This window comes from Lucilia sericata, unplaced genomic scaffold (assembly GCF_015586225.1).
Source record: "Lucilia sericata isolate MDLA Ls3-8-SP2 unplaced genomic scaffold, ASM1558622v1 Contig000379F_arrow, whole genome shotgun sequence".
In the NCBI taxonomy this organism is placed as follows: domain Eukaryota; kingdom Metazoa; phylum Arthropoda; class Insecta; order Diptera; family Calliphoridae; genus Lucilia; species Lucilia sericata.
In genome coordinates, this window is record NW_023994398.1 from 201,242 (window position 1) to 218,553 (window position 17,312).

Genomic DNA, 17,312 nt, shown 5'->3' on the forward strand with positions numbered 1-17,312 from the left:
AAAAAACCGGTTGATATTTTTCAAATTCAGAAAAAACCGGTTAACCGGTTTTTCATTATAAATAAAAAAACATATTTTAATTTGAAAAACTTAATGTTTATGTTTAAATTTGATTAATAAAACATGGCCCGAAATGATTTTTAACAGTTTAAAAGATTATAACTTTAGATCTAGTCGTCTGATTTACATTATTTCTTTAATATAAAAAAGTTAGGAAAAAAGTGGGACACTTCTGTTAAACATAAGGTAATCATAGCTTATTTTAAAAGCCCTGTTTAGGAAATTTGCATAGGCATTCCAACACTTCCATAAAATTTCAGCCGTAAATTAATTATTGTAATTGGAATATAATCTTAAGATTGATAAAATTTTATCAAATAGTTATCAATTTTACAAATAAATTTTTTTTAATTAATTAGGAAAATCAAAAAAGTTTAACTAAAGGAGCTTTAGAAAAATATACGCTAGCTCCTCGACTCGAATATTTTTAAAATTTAGGCGGGCTGTATTATTATTTACTTAAAAATTTCATTTAAATAATCTTTGAATACAAAGCAAATAAAAGTATTCGAAACCGGTTTTTAAATAGTGAAAAAACCGGGTTATTCGATATTCGAAAAATCAACATTAAGAAAAAACCGACACTGGTAAAGCAGAAAAAACCGGTTTTAAAACCGGTTGAAAAATCGAGTCGATCACCCTACTAAGTACTTAAGTACTTTATTTTCCTTATGGAGAACTGTAAAACCCGGCACATGTTTTGTTTCCGTAATTAAGATACTATTTATCATTTTGTAACTTATTTATGCATGTATGTATGTAACTAATTTTGATTAGGACAAGAAATATTTGTATTAAGTGATTTTCAGATATCGACCGATTATTCTTCGACCTATTATGTTCCGATCCTGCCAATAACTTATATGGGAACTATGACCAATAATGTACCAATTCGAAAAAAAATTCAAAATGATTTATCAATACACAGAACATACTCATGTCGAGTTTAATAATAAATTATGTGATATTATGTGGTTTTCAGAAGTGAACCTTATATGGGAGCTAGTTATAGACCGATGCTGAAAAAATTCCTTATATGGGAATGTAACCAATTATGGACCGATGTGGAAATTTTTCACGAATGATTTACATATACAAAACAAATTCACGTCGAGTTTTATCCTGATAGCTTCATTTATCAATGAATTATACGCATTTAAGTGATTTTCGGATGTGGACCTTATATGTGAGCTATGACCAATTATGGACCGATCCGAAAAAAAAAAATTCGTAAAATAATTAATATTTACACACAAAACATATTCATATCGAATTTTATCCCGATAGCTTTATTTATCAATGAATTAAGCTTGTTTAAGCGATTTTAGGATGTGGACCTTATATGGGAGCTAGTACCAATTGTGAACTGATCCGGAAAAAATTTCACTGAATGATTTATATCTATATACAGAACATATTCACCTCGGGTTCTACCCTGATAGCTTTATTAATCAATGAATTATACGCATTTGAGTGATTTTCGGATGTGGACCTTATATGGGAGCTATGACCGATTATGGACCGATCCGGAACAAATTTCGTAGAGTAATTCATATACACACAAAACACATTCATGTCGAATTTTATCCAGATAGCTTTATTTATCTATGAATTATGCTCGTTTAAGTGATTTTCGGATGTGAACCTTATATGGGAGCTATGACCAATTATGGACCGATCCGGAAAAAACTTCCGTAGAATGATTTATGTATATACAAAACATATTCATGTCGAATTTTATCCCGATAGCTTTATTTTTCAATAAAATATGTTCATTTAAGTGATTTTCGAAAGTGGACCTTATATGGGAGCTATGACCAATTGTGGATCGATACAGATCTAAGTCGGTAGTTTTAATTCCTGTTCATATAAAGTCAATATGTACAAAATTTTGTGTTGATTCCGATATATTTGAGGAAGTTATTAACGATAAATTAATTTCCGGGAATATGTACCTTTGTATGGGGGCTATGGGAAATTTGGGATCGATTGTTACAATTTTAAACATAAGTAATCTATAGATGGACAAAATAATCTGTGACAAAATTTGTCGAATTATCTTTGGTAGTTTCTGAGAAAACTACTCAAGAATTGGGGAAAAAAACTTAATTTTTTTTAGGTAGTCTGAAATTTTTACTCATAACTTTTTACGTTGTGAACCGATTTTGCTGATTTTCAATACCAAACTGCTTAGGAAAACAATGAATACTCTCAGTGAATTTGGTTGATTTTATTTGCTTAGTTTTAGCGTGAGCGTGTTTTAACCAGACAGACAGACAGACGGACATAGCTAAACTCAGAATTTCATAAGGATCCAGAATATATATACTTTGTTGGGTCTAAGATGAATATTTTTTGGTGTTACACACGGAATGACAAACTTATATATACCCTCTATCACCACTGATGGTGGAAAAAATTTAATCAAGAAAATTATGTTGAAGTTAAAATTTAATAATAGCTATCATAATTTATAAAGTTAAGGTTTCTTTCTCACTCTATTTTAAGGATTAGTTGAAGATTAAAACAAGCCTTTCAGGACAGATTTCCATTTGAGATAAATCTAGATTATCAATGATTTTAATTCAACTTGGAAGAACATATGAATGAAATCAATTGATTTAATTTTAGCCAAAAATATTAGGGAATCACACTATCCATATGTGTGAACCCAAAACTCATAAAATTTAAATTTGGAACTGATTCCGTAGCTATTTTCTCTTTCAATAAAAATAATATCCAGAAATTTGCTGTTCGCCAATACAAATTAAACAATTCCATGTTCCTGTGGAATCAGGGAATAACTGTAGATTTATACAATCTTTTCTCCTTATACAGGTCTTTGTCCTCGTTGAATTGAATATTTTGAGAATATATATATTATCAAATCTAATCCATAGATTAATATTTTATCCCTAAATTTTACCAATGAATGTGGTGCAATCTTATTAAAACAATTTTCAAACACAATTAAATGATATTGAATGTACAATATTCAAACGAAATTTGGAAAAAAAAAATAAAATTTCCTTCACTTTTCAAAATTATTTTTCCAATGAAATAGTGATAAAAAAAATATAAAAAACAAGAAAGTAAATTTTCAACTAATTGATATATTTGTTGACTTCACAATCTTGGGTTAACAACATTTTTTTACACAAACAGGACAAAGAATTTCTATGTGTTGCAAACAATTACGAAGCTAGTTAATAGTGTAGTGGGAATGGCGTAAAACTAGCAACTGGGAGATTTTAAGTTCGAATCCTGTTCGTTTTGGACAGTTTTTATTTATTTTTTTGCGAAAAATAATCAATTTTTAATCCCTATGGGTGGTACAAGAAATTGTGGACTGATTTCGATTTTCAACTCAGTGAATTCCCAAACTATATGTATGACAAAATTCAAAAATAAATATTTGTGCCAAATTTTTTATGGATATCATTATTTGGTAATTAGTAATATGCGTTTATGTTATTCTGGAAAGGGGGCCTTAAATGGGAGCTATGACCAATTATGGATCGACCGTAAAAAATAATATAATAAGATTTCTGTAGATAAAAGCAATATTTGTGCCAATTTTCTATGGATATCTTTATTTCGTAAAGAGTTTTATGCGTTTAAGTGATTATCGAAAGGAGACCTTGTATGGGAGCTACGACCAATTACGGACCGATCGTAAACAAATTTTACAGTATCATTTCTGTATATAAAAGCAATATTTGTGCTAAATTTTGTATGGATACCTTTATTTAGTAATGAGAAATATGTGTTTAAGTGATTTTGAGAAGGGGACCTTGTATGGGAGCTATGACCAATTGTGGGCCGATCGTGAATAAATGTACAGTAGGATTTCTGTAGATAAAAGCAATATTTGTGCCGGATTTTCCCTGGATCGGTCCATTATTGGTCATAGCTCCCATATAAGGACCTCTTCCGAAAATCTTTTAAACTCACATATTTCATAGTCAAATAAAGCTATATTGATAAAATTCGACACAAATATGTTTTGTGTACATATATGTGAATCACTCTGCGAAATTTTTTGGAGAAGCCCCTAATTAGTCATGGCTCCTATATAAAGTCCACTTCCGAAAATCACTTAAACGCACATATTTTAAAAATTAATAAATCTATTGGAGTAATATTCGACTTGAATTTCTTTTTTTGCATATAAATCATTATACGAAATTTTTTCTTGATCGATCCATAATTGGTCACAACTGCCATATAAGGATCATTTCCGAAAATTACTTAAACGTACATTGACAATCAAAGTCATCGGGATAAAATTCGACATAAATGTGTATTTTGTATATATAAATCGTTATACGGAATTTTACTTCTGAAAATCACTTAATACCACATAATTCATTATTAAATGATTATATCCAGATAAAATTCGACATGAGTATGTTTGTGTATAGATAAATCATTATATTAAAATGTTTGCAACTGGCCTATTAATATAAACTTTTATGAAAATAATCAAAATTAGTTCCACATATGCATAAATATTAGCACCCTCACTACGGAAACAACAATTTTGTCAAATTATCTAAATATTAGATAGTTAAATGGGTTTCAATAAAAAGTGAAGGGTGTGAAGTTAAATTCGTCGGCCAGATACGTCCCACTCCACATATATCAAATACGTTCCACATGCTATAAAATTCGTTTTCAAATGAATTAAAATTTATTTTTAATAAAACGAGCAGCAAATAAAATGTTTTTTAAGAAATAAAGTAAAATTATATTAAAATATATTCAAAAAATTAATATATAAAATAAAAATTAGTTAAAATAATTTTATACTCGTCAAATATGGTAGTAAAATATAGAATTTTCAAATGCAAAAAACAGACACTTGGAGAAGACATGAATCGGGATAATTTTGACGAATTTTTGAAAAATCATCAAATTTTGCCAAAAATAGTGGAATTTCCAAGTGGCTCCAAAGAGCATTTGGAGAAGACATGAATCGGGGTACCGAAAAACTGGAAGTAGCCCAGGACTAGTTCTTTCCAAAAATGTATAGTTTATATGCAATTCCAGCTCTGGATAATTTTGACGATTTTTTGAAAAATCATCAAATTTTGCCAAAAATAGTGGAATTTTCAAGTGGATCCAACGGGCATTTGGAGAAGACATGAATCGGGGTACCGAAAAACTGGAAGTAGCCCAGGACCAGTTCTTTCCAAAAAATATAGTTTCTATGCAATTCCAGCTCTGGATAATATTGACGATTTTTTGAAAAATCATCAAATTTTGCTAAAAATAGTGGAATTTTCAAGTGGCTCCAAAGAGCATTTGGAGAAGACATGAATCGGGGTACCGAAAAACTGGAAGTAGCCCAGGACTAGTTCTTTCCAAAAATGTATAGTTTATATGCAATTCCAGCTCTGGATAATTTTGACGATTTTTTGAAAAATCATCAAATTTTGCTAAAAATAGTGGAATTTTCAAGTGGCTCCAAAGAGCATTTGGAGAAGACATGAATCGGGGTACCGAAAAACTGGAAGTAGCCCAGGACTAGTTCTTTCAAAAAAGGTATAGTTTATATGCAATTCCAGCTCTGGATAATTTTGACGATTTTTTGAAAAATCATCAAATTTTGCCAAAAATAGTGGAATTTTCAAGTGGCTCCAAAGAGCATTTGGAGAAGACATGAATCGGGGTACCGAAAAACTGGAAGTAGCCCAGGACTAGTTCTTTCCAAAAAGGTATAGTTTATATGCAATTCCAGCTCTGGATAATTTTGACGATTTTTTTAAAAATCATCAAATTTTGCCAAAAATAGTGGAATTTTCAAGTGGCTCCAAAGAGCATTTGGAGAAGACATGAATCGGGGCACCGGCAGAGTGGAAGTAGCCCTGACGATTTTTTGAAAAAACATCAAATTTTTCCAAAAATAGTGGAATTTTCAAGTGGATCCAATGGGCATTGGAGAAGACATGAATCGGGGTACCGAAAAACTGGAAGTAGCCCAGGACTAGTTCTTTCCAAAAAGGTATAGTTTATATGCAATTCCAGCTCTGGATAATTTTGACGATTTTTTTAAAAATCATCAAATTTTGCCAAAAATAGTGGAATTTTCAAGTGGCTCCAAAGAGCATTTGGAGAAGACATGAATCGGGGTACCGAAAAACTGGAAGTAGCCCTAGACTAGTTCTTTCCAAAAATGTATAGTTTATATGCAATTCCAGCTCTGGATAATTTTGACGATTTTTTGAAAAATCATCAAATTTTGCCAAAAATAGTGGAATTTTCAAGTGGCTCCAAAGAGCATTTGGAGAAGACATGAATCGGGGTACCGAAAAACTGGAAGTAGAGCAGGACCAGTTCTTTCCAAAAATATATAGTTTATATGCAATTCCAGCTCAGGATAATTTTGACGATTTTTTGAAAAAACATCAAATTTTTCCAAAAATAGTGGAATTTTCAAGTGGATCCAATGGGCATTTGGAGAAGACATGAATCGGGGTACCGAAAAACTGGAAGTAGACCAGGACCAGTTCTTTCCAAAAATATATAGTTTATATGCAATTCCAGCTCAGGATAATTTTGACGATTTTTTTAAAAAACATAAAAAGCATATGTTACACAAAATCATAAAATACATTCATACATATGTACGTACAAAAATTACCTTTCAATCCTCAACACTTGTGTTGTTATAAACGATCAATAAAAGAATCGATCCCTAAATAAGGTCAAAACTTCTGACACCATAGCAACTGTGTAGGGAATTTTGAGAATTTTCTCAACAAAGAGCTTAACTTTTTTCGACTTGTTTTAGAGTTTTTGTGAAATCTTTAATTTTTTAAGACATTTCCCAATATTCGCAAAGAATTACAAAATATTTCTCCTTTACTAGTGTTTTTATGAAATCTTTAAAAATTTTTAATTTCTGGAAATTCAACTGAATTTCACTATTCATTTGACTTTCAAGATAAAGTCATTGAAAAAATTAGAAATATGTCTTAAAAATCAAAGATTTCACAAAAGGAAAGACAAAGAAAGACTTATTGTAGAGTTTTTTCAATTTTCACAACAAATACGAAAAATATTACCTGAGAGTGGTTATCGTGGTAGTTCACTACGCACGAACGGTCAAGTAGAGTCGAAGGGACTCTATTTTTACATTATTATTACCTGAGAATATAAAACACAAGAAAAAAATTGTGCTGTCATAAACAAATTACAGAAATCATATATAATTTATAATTTTCATGGAAAACTTACAACAATATTTTGCTACCTACATCACTCTCATTATTTATTCACAAAAAAAATTATGAACTACCGTCAAGATAATTCTTGAGTTCATTGAGTGGTATTTAATATTAACAAAAATGAAAAACAATATGCAAGAAATGTTTATGTTTTATTGAAAGCATTTTATTTACACGTAAAAACTGTTAACGAAAATTCAAATCAAATATCAAATATTGAACAACAGAAGTTGATTTTTGAAATGTTTTTCATAATAAGAATAATAGTATCCACCTAAAACTACCTACATTTTTGGCAAAATTTTATGCTTTTTCAAAAAATCGTCAAAATTATCCAGAGCTGGAATTGCATATAAACTATACATTTTTGGAAAGAACTAGTCCTGGGCTACTTCCAGTTTTTCGGTACCCCGATTCATGTCTTCTCCAAATGCTCTTTGGAGCCACTTGAAAATTCCACTATTTTTGACAAAATTTGATGATTTTTAAAAAATCGTCAAAATTATCCAGAGCTGGAATTGCATATAAACTATACCTTTTTTGAAAGAACTAGTCCTGGGCTACTTCCAGTTTTTCGGTACCCCGATTCATGTCTTCTCCAAATGCTCTTTGGAGCCACTTGAAAATTCCACTATTTTTAGCAAAATTTGATGATTTTTCAAAAAATCGTCAAAATTATCCAGAGCTGGAATTGCATATAAACTATATTTTTTTGGAAAGAACTGGTCCTGGGCTACTTCCAGTTTTTCGGTACCCCGATTCATGTCTTCTCCAAATGCCCGTTGGATCCACTTGAAAATTCCACTATTTTTGGCAAAATTTGATGATTTTTCAAAAAATCGTCAAAATTATCCAGAGCTGGAATTGCATATAAACTATACATTTTTGGAAAGAACTAGTCCTGCGCTACTTCCAGTTTTTCGGTACCCCGATTCATGTCTTCTCCAAATGCTCTTTGGAGCCACTTGGAAATTCCACTATTTTTGGCAAAATTTGATGATTTTTCAAAAATTCGTCAAAATTATCCAGAGCTGGAATTGCATACAAACTATATGTTTTTGGAAAGAACTAGTCCTGGGCTACTTCCACTCTGCCGGTGCCCCGATTCACGTCTTCTCCAAGTGTCTGTTTTTTGCATTTGAAAATTCTATATTTTACTACCATATTTGACGACTATAAAATTATTTTAACTAATTTTTATTTTATATATTAATTTTTTGAATATATTTTAATATAATTTTACTTTATTTCTTAAAAAACATTTTATTTGGTGTTCGTTTTATTAAAAAATAAATTTTAATTCATTTGAAAACGGAATTTATAGTATGTGGAACGTATTTGACATATGTGGTGTGGGACGTATCTCGCCGACGAATTTAACTTCACACCCTTTATAAATTCGGCCCTATAACTTTAACCAATTATAACATATTTATATTGGGTTTTAATAAAAAGAATTTTGCAGGTGGAGGGTATTTAAAATTCGGCAGAGCCAAATATAGCATTCTAACTTGTTATACCCTCCACCACCATCAGCGGTGATAGATGGGATATATAAGTTTGTCATTCCGTGTGTAACAATATTCATCTAAGACCCAACAAATTATATATATTCTGGGTCCTTATGAAATTCTGAGTCGATTTATCTATGTCCGTCTGTCTGTCTGGATAAAACACGCTCACGTTAAAACTAAGCAAACGACAGCAACCAAGTTCACTGAGAATATTTATTGTTTTCCTTAGCAGTTTGGTATTGAAAATCAGCAAAATCGGTTCACAACGTAAAAAGTTATGAGTAAAAATTTCAGACTACTTAAAAAAAATTAGTTTTTTTTCCCTAATTCTTGAGTAGTTTTCTCAGAAACTACCGAAGATAATTCGACAAATTTTGTCACTGATTATTTTTTCCATCTATAGATTAATTATGTTTAAAATTGTAACAATCGATCCCAAATTTCCCATAGCCCCCATACAAAGGTACATATTCCCGGAAATTAAGTTATCGTTAATAACTTCCTCAAATATATCGGTATCAATACAAAATTTTGTACATATTGACATTATATGAACAGGAATCAAAACTATGGACTTAGATCTGTATCGGTCCACAATTGGTCATAGTTTCCATATAAGGTCGACTTTCGAAAATCACTTAAATGAACATATTTTATTCATAAATAAAGCTATCGGGATAAAATTCGACATGAATATTTTTTGTATATACATAAATCATTCTACGGAATTTTTTTCCGGATCGGTCCATAATTGGTCATAGCTCCCATATAAGGTTTACATCAGAAAATCACTTAAACGAACATAATTCATAGATAAATAAAGCTATCTGGATAAAATTCGACATGAATGTTTTGTGTGTATATGAATTACTCTACGAAATTTGTTCCGGATCGGTCTATAATCGGTCATAGCTCCCATAAAAGATCCACATCCGAAACTCGAGGTGAATATGTTTTGTATATAGATATAAATCATTCAGTGAAATTTTTTCCGGATCAGTCCACAATTGGAACTAGCTCCCATATAAGGTCCACATCCTAAAATCACTTAAAAAGCTTAATTCATTGATAAATAAAGCTATCGGGATAAAATTCTGCATGATGTGTATAATATTAATTTTGTGTATAAATATTAATTACTTTACGATTTTTTTTTGGATCGGTCCATAATTGGTCATAGCTCCCATATAAGGTCCACATCAGAAAATCACTTAAATGCGCATAATTCATTGATAAATAAGGCTAACAGGGTAAAACTCGACGTGTATATATATATATATTAGGGTATTTAATTATTCGTGTGTTTGGATTATTCGGTTTATTCGACAAATAATTATTTGAGGTTTTATGTTAGCCGGTTAATAATCCGATAATTCAAAATTATTCGGTTAATCGAATAAAAGTAAAATTGATGTTTTTTATTAATTTTATTCTTTTAATCCAGAAAATGATAATATTCAATTATTTTGAGTTCAATTTTATGTCATTTTTTGAATTATTATTTTTCAAATATTAGAAATTATTTATTCTCCTTAAAATCCTCTGGATATTACCTTTCTGAAGGGGGCTTTGTATGGGGGCTAGGTTCAAATGAAGTTGAAATTTCGAAATTCGGCAAGGTAATTAATCAAGGCTTGTATAAAACTTAGTTGTGCGAACTTTCATCGAGATACATCTATATTTATGATCTCAAAAGCCATTTCGGATGGTTCAGTTGTATGAGGGCTAGGTTAATTAATGTACCAATTTTAACCATTTTCAATAGCCTTCGTCATTGGCTCAAAACAAAAGTAAATTCGTTAAATCGTCAAATCGACTCAGAAAGTGATACTAATATTTTAATGTGTTACAAACATCAGCATAAACGCATAATACCATTCCCATTATAGTGGTGTAGGGTATGAAAAATTTGGTAATTTACATAGTTAAGAATTTAACTCAAAAATGAGTTGCCTGGTCTTACTTTACTGAAATAGCAGATAAATTCCTCGTTTTTAAATTAAAGCCGTTTAAAGTATCGAGTAGTATTAAATATGTATTGAGTAGTATTGAGTAATCAATACTAGTAGAATGTTACTGCACTACGAAGAACTTATTAGAAATACTTAAGAAACACAGCAATATTCATTATTTTTAAGATTGCTGTTCAAGAATCTGAAGGGATTCTGCATGAACCCATGCTAAAAGTAGGTAAATCAAAAATGTTTCTGAAGAATTTATATAAAAATCATAAAATAAATTTTCTTCATTATTGAAAAATAATTAAATTAAAGGAAGAAAATTTATTATAAAGATATTGAATTTTGTATGAAATATATATCTGTTTTACTTTTAAAAAGTGAGTTATTATTAATCGGTTATTTGATGGAAATTATTCGGTTTATTCATTATTCGCAATTTGGCATTTTTAATTTATTCGAACGATTAATCGACAAAAATTCATTGATTAACCGATCGACGATTAATCGTTTGAATACCCTAATATATATATATATATATATATATATATATATATTATATATATATATATATATATATATATATATATTAGGGTGATCGACTCGATTTTTCAACCGGTTTTAAAACCGGTTTTTTCTGCTTTACCAGTGTCGGTTTTTTCTTAATGTTGATTTTTCGAATATCGAATAACCCGGTTTTTTCACTTTTTAAAACCCGGTTTCGAATACTTTGTATTTGCTTTGTATTCAAAGATTATTTAAATGAAATTTTTAAGTAAATAATAATACAGCCCGTCTAAATTTTAAAAATATTCGAGTCGAGGAACTAGAGTACATTTTCTACAGCTCTTTTGGTTAAACTTTTTTGATTTTCCTAATTAATTAAAAAATTTATTTGTAAAATTGATAACTGTTTGATAAAATTTAGCAATCTTAAGATTATATTCCAATTACAATAATTAATTTACGGCTGAAATTTTATGGAAGAGTTGGAATGCCTATGCAAATTTCCTAAACAGGGCTTTTAAAATAAGCTAGGATTACATAGTACCTTATGTTTAACAGAAGTGTCCCACTTTTTTCCTAATTTTTTTATATTAAAGAAATAATGTAAATCAGACGACTAGATCTAAAGTTATTATTTTATTAATCAAATTTAAACATAGACATTAAGATTTTCAAATTAAAATATATTTTTTTTAATTATAATGAAAAACCGGTTTTTTCTGAATTTGAAAAATATCAACCGGTTTTTTTTAAATGTCGAATAATCGATCACCCTAATATATATATATATATATATATATATATATATATATATATATATATATATATATATATATATATATATATATATATATATATATATATATATATATATATATATATATATATATATATATATATATATATATATATATATATATATATATCATTCGTGAACATTTTCCACATCGGTCCATAATTGATTACATTCCATATAAGGAATTTTTTCAGCATCGGTCCATAACTAGCTCCCATATAAGGTTCACTTCTGAAAACCACTTAATGCCCCATAATTTATTATTAAACTCGACATGAGTATGTTCTGTGTATAGATAAATCATTTTGATTATTTTTTCGAATTGGTCCATTATTGGTCATAGTTCCCATATAAATTATCGGCACGATCGGCACATAATAGGTCGAAAGATAATCGGTCGGTATCTGAAAATCACTTAATACAAATGTTTCTGGGCCTAATCAAAATTAGTTACACATATACATGCATAAAGAAGTTATAAAATGATAAATAGTATCTTAATTACGGAAACAAAACATGTGCCGGGTTTTACAGTTCTCCATAAGGAAAATAAAGTACTTTCGTACTTAGTATGTATTTTAATACTTAAGTAAAATTGATTTCTTTGGTATAAAATATAAATTTGGCCCTATAACTTTAACCATTTATAACATATTTATATTGGGTTTTCATAAAATGTAGTTTGCAGGATTTGCAAGATTCGGCAGAGCCAAATATAGCATTCTGACTTGTTTTGTCTAATCAAAACAACCACACACACACTATAATGTTATTGCTTAATTAAACGGATCTCTTTTGCAAATTATGTTGATTCTTGAATTAAATCTCTTAGTGATAACAAACATTTAATTGTTGAATTTTGTTTCTTAGTTTCCTTTTGTTTTGCCAAAATTATTACTCTTTAAAATAAGAAAGATATTTGTGATTTAAACTTTTGTGAACCCTATGTTAAGATTTTGTCTTTGCTGAATGTGAAACAAATAGTTCATTTGCATTATAATTCTATTGAAAGCTAATTTAAATCGTTTCAAATAGAACATTTTATTTAAATTTAATCTATTTTATAATTTATAAACAGGCCTAATGGGTTGAATAAATAATTTTTGTAAAATGGAATTCTAATTTAAAATTTTCGGGTGTTTTTTTTCAAATGGAACGAATAGTTTAATGTATAATTGAAAGTTTAAATTTCTTTAATTTGCCTAGGATATTATGGAAGGAGAGGGTTTTGAGGCCGTATCTCAAACACCATCATCTAGAGATACATATTTAAGAGTCTATCGGTTAACATCAGCACATTTTTCTTACTTTCAAAATGACTAGATTTGGGGCAAAATTCGATTGTATTCATTAGTCTAGTTAGCCTGGTCCTGACACCTTTTTATCACTCACAAAATAGGGAGTCTATAATAACTAGTGTAATTAAACATTTAAAGGCTCCCGCAGTATTCTCTCTACTAAATAGCCCACTCCCAATACAGTACAATTTGTTTTTACAAGTTAATTGTGATTGGAGTTTTTTCTCGTGTGTTTATGAGTTTTACAAAATTTTCACATAGAGCTTTGATTTGTATATTACAAAGCTCAAACGATTCAAATTCATTTGTTCCCCAAAAATTGTGCTTTCAAAAAGTACCAAACAATTTACCCGAGTTAATACGTAATTTAATAGTTATACTGCAATAAGTCGAAAAATATTCTTAAAATGCTAAAGAAGTACCCATACAGTTTTCTCCCTTATACAACCAAAAAGGACTGAATTTAAAAAAGTACGAAATATGTTCTCATAATTTTGGATGATACATTAAAAATATTTACAAAAATTGTATTATGTTTATTAGTTAAAAAGTTATAAAGGGCAAAAAAGGTACCAAATTCACCTTTGTTACACATTTTCACCACTTAAAAGTTCGAATTTCCCAAAAATTTTTCTTGCATCAAAAAAAATGTGTAAGATAAATAAGAAAACCAGTTTTACTTGTTTTTCCGTTTTTACACCAAAACGAAAAATTTTGCAAAAAAAAAAAAAGACATCTACTGTCAAAATTCCATGGCAGCGATGATGCATCAGTCAGAATATATATATATATATATATATATATATATATATATATATATATATATATATATATATATATATATAGATATATATATATATATATATATATATATATATATATATATATATATATATATATATATATATAAATAAATAAATAACAAATATTCCTTATTTAATTTTTTTTTTTTTTAAGAATATAGTATCTGTGGACAAATGTTCAGTGTCGGTAACAAACCCATCAGATTGCACAGCTCCAGCCAAAAATTTTACATTTGACAGCGTGTATGGTGAATTGGAACGTACGGAATTACTATACAATGAAGCCTGTTATTCACTTGTTGATAATGTTCTTGAAGGCTACAATGGTACAATTTTTGCATATGGACAAACTGGCTGTGGGAAGACATTCACAATGCAGGTACGAATATATGTACATACATAAGTAATAATATTAGGGTGGTCCGTGTATAAGTTATTGATCATTCTAAAAATACCGTTTTGTAAAATTTTTATACTGCGATAAAAAGGCCATTTTTAAGGGTTTTCCATTCTTTTTCCACATTCCACTCAAAGGGATGTTATGAAATTTTTACTTCATATAAAAGGTCCTTGGGAGGCACTTTTTAATGGTTTGTTTTAAAATTTTGAACTAGTTCAAGAATATTAAACATTTTACAATTTCTCGATTTAAACAATGTTTAACAGCCATGGCATTTGGCCGAACAAAAGATCATCCACGAAATTTTGATGATTTATCTTTCGTGGTTTACCTTTTCATGGAATTGCCCATATATTATTAACTGAAATTGATATATCGTAAACCTCATTAAAATGTATTAAAACTTTTTTTCTCAAAACATGATGTAATAATAAATATTGCACATGAATTTGTATGGAAACATTGTGTGTGTGTGTTGTATAAAAGGTTCGATGGCCCTGAAGAGGCAAAAAGAGATAAAACAAGTAAGATTGCTACATTCGGCTGTGCCGAATCTTATATTCCTCTCACCATGGTGTTAAATTTAAGATTTTTATACCCTCCACCACCATCAGTGGTGATAGAGGGTATATATAACTTTGTCATTCCGTGTGTAACACCAAGAAATATTCATCTGAGACCCAACAAAGTATATATATTCTTGGACCTTATGAAATTCTGAGTCGATTTAGCTATGTCCGTCCGTCCGTCCGTCTGTCTGTCTGTCTGTATAAAACATTCTCTCGTTAACACGAAGCAACAAAAATTAACGAAATTCACCCAAAATATTTATTATTGTCCTAGGCAGTTTGGTATTGAAAATGAGCAAAATCGGTTCTCACCGGGAAAAGTTATGAATCAAAATTTGAAACAACCTCGAAAAAAATAAGCATTTTTTACACATTCTGGTGTAATTTTCTCGAAAACTATGAAAGATAATTCCATAAACATCAGCATACATTCGTTTCTACACAAGAGCTTGACTCCTCCCATACAAAAGTACATATTCCCGGAAAATGGGTTTTTTGTTAATAACTTCCGTCACAATGTCGAAATCTTTACAAAATTTTACAAATAAAAATCTTATATCAATAGAATTCATTCAGAGAAAAAATTTTCTTGATCGGTCCATAATTGGACATAGCTCCCATACAAGGTCCCCTCCCGAAAATAACTTAAACGCAAATAATTCATTTCTAAATCAAGTTATCTATATAAAATTTGGTATAAGTATTGCCCTCACATACAGAAGTATTACTGTGAAATTTTTTTTCCATCGGTCCATAATTGGTCATAGCTCCCATACAAGGTCTCCTCCCGAAAATCAATTAAACGCGCATAACTCATTACTTACATAAGATATCCATATAAAATTTGGTACAAGTATTACTCATCTGCATAGGAATATTATTGTGAAATTTTTTTCCGATCGGTCCATTATTGGTCATAGCTCCCATACAAATCACTTAAACGCGCATAACTCATTACAAAATTAAGATACCCATATAAAATTTGGTACATGTATTACTCTCACATACAGAAATTTTACTGAGAATTTCTTTTCTGATCGGTCCATAATTGGTCATAGCTCCCATACACGGTCCCCTCCCGAAAATCACTTAAACGCACATAACTCATTAACAAATTAAGATATCTATATAAAATTTGGTACAAGTATTGTTCATATGCACAAAAATATTACTGTAAAATTTTTTTCCGATCGGTTCATAATTGGTCATAATTCCCACTCAAGGTCCCCTCCCGAAAATCACTTAAACGCACATAACTCATTACTAAATTAAGATATCCACATAAAATTTGGTACAGGTATTGCTCACATATACAGAAATATTACTGTGGAATTTTTTTTCCTATCGGTCCATAATTGGTCATAGCTTCCATACAAGGTCCCCTCCCGAAAATCACTCAAACGCACGTCACTCATTACTAAATTAAAATATCCATATATAGTTCGGTACAAGTATTGCTCTCACATACAGAAATATTACTGTGAAATTTTTTTCCGATCGATCCATAATTGGTCATAGCTCCCATACAAGGTCCTCTTTCGAAAATCTCTTAAATGCACATTACTCATTACCAAATAAAGCTATTGATACAAAAATTCTATTTCAAGATTTTTGCACGATCGGTTCATAACACACATTACTTATTACTAAATTACGATATAGATACAAAATTTTACTGAAATATAGCTTTCATGTCCAGAAGTTTTGCTTAAAGAATTTTTTACGATCGGTCTATAATTGGTCATATCTCCCATACTAGGTCCTGCCCCTAAAACCGTATTTAACTAGTTGCATTATCAATTTGTGTAGAAAAAAAAAAATATATATATCTATTTTGAAAATCCTTTAATCTTTCACACACATGCATACATGCAAATTAATAAAAATCGCCAAGCGTTGGTAATGTTCAATAAATCTTGGAATTGTAATAGATTTGAGCTGTTTGAATCTAGGGATTTTTCTATTTAAGATATGAGAAAACTTATTTCTACAAATATTTGATCAATTAGAAAAGTATTAATATAAAAGTAGCTGGTGGAGGGTATTTAAGATTCGGCTCAGCTGAATATAGCACTCTAACTTGTTTTCTTTAATTTTTCCAACAAAATCGCATTTCGTTCATAAATGCTTTCCGATATCTGTGACAAAGAAATAAATTCAAAACAACAAACAGAA

General features: G+C 29.6%; 1 protein-coding gene across 1 annotated transcript in view; it reads left to right on the forward strand.

The window, feature by feature from the left end:
* The window catches only part of LOC119604294 (kinesin-II 85 kDa subunit-like), a 111,933-nt gene extending 97,362 nt beyond the window's left edge, over positions 1-14,571 (forward strand). Inside the window, exon 2 of the mRNA XM_037956829.1 lies at positions 14,323-14,571. Within this exon, the coding sequence (XP_037812757.1) occupies positions 14,323-14,571 (249 nt within the window). The remainder of the gene's footprint in view (positions 1-14,322) is intronic.
* Positions 14,572-17,312: the final 2,741 nt, after the last annotated feature.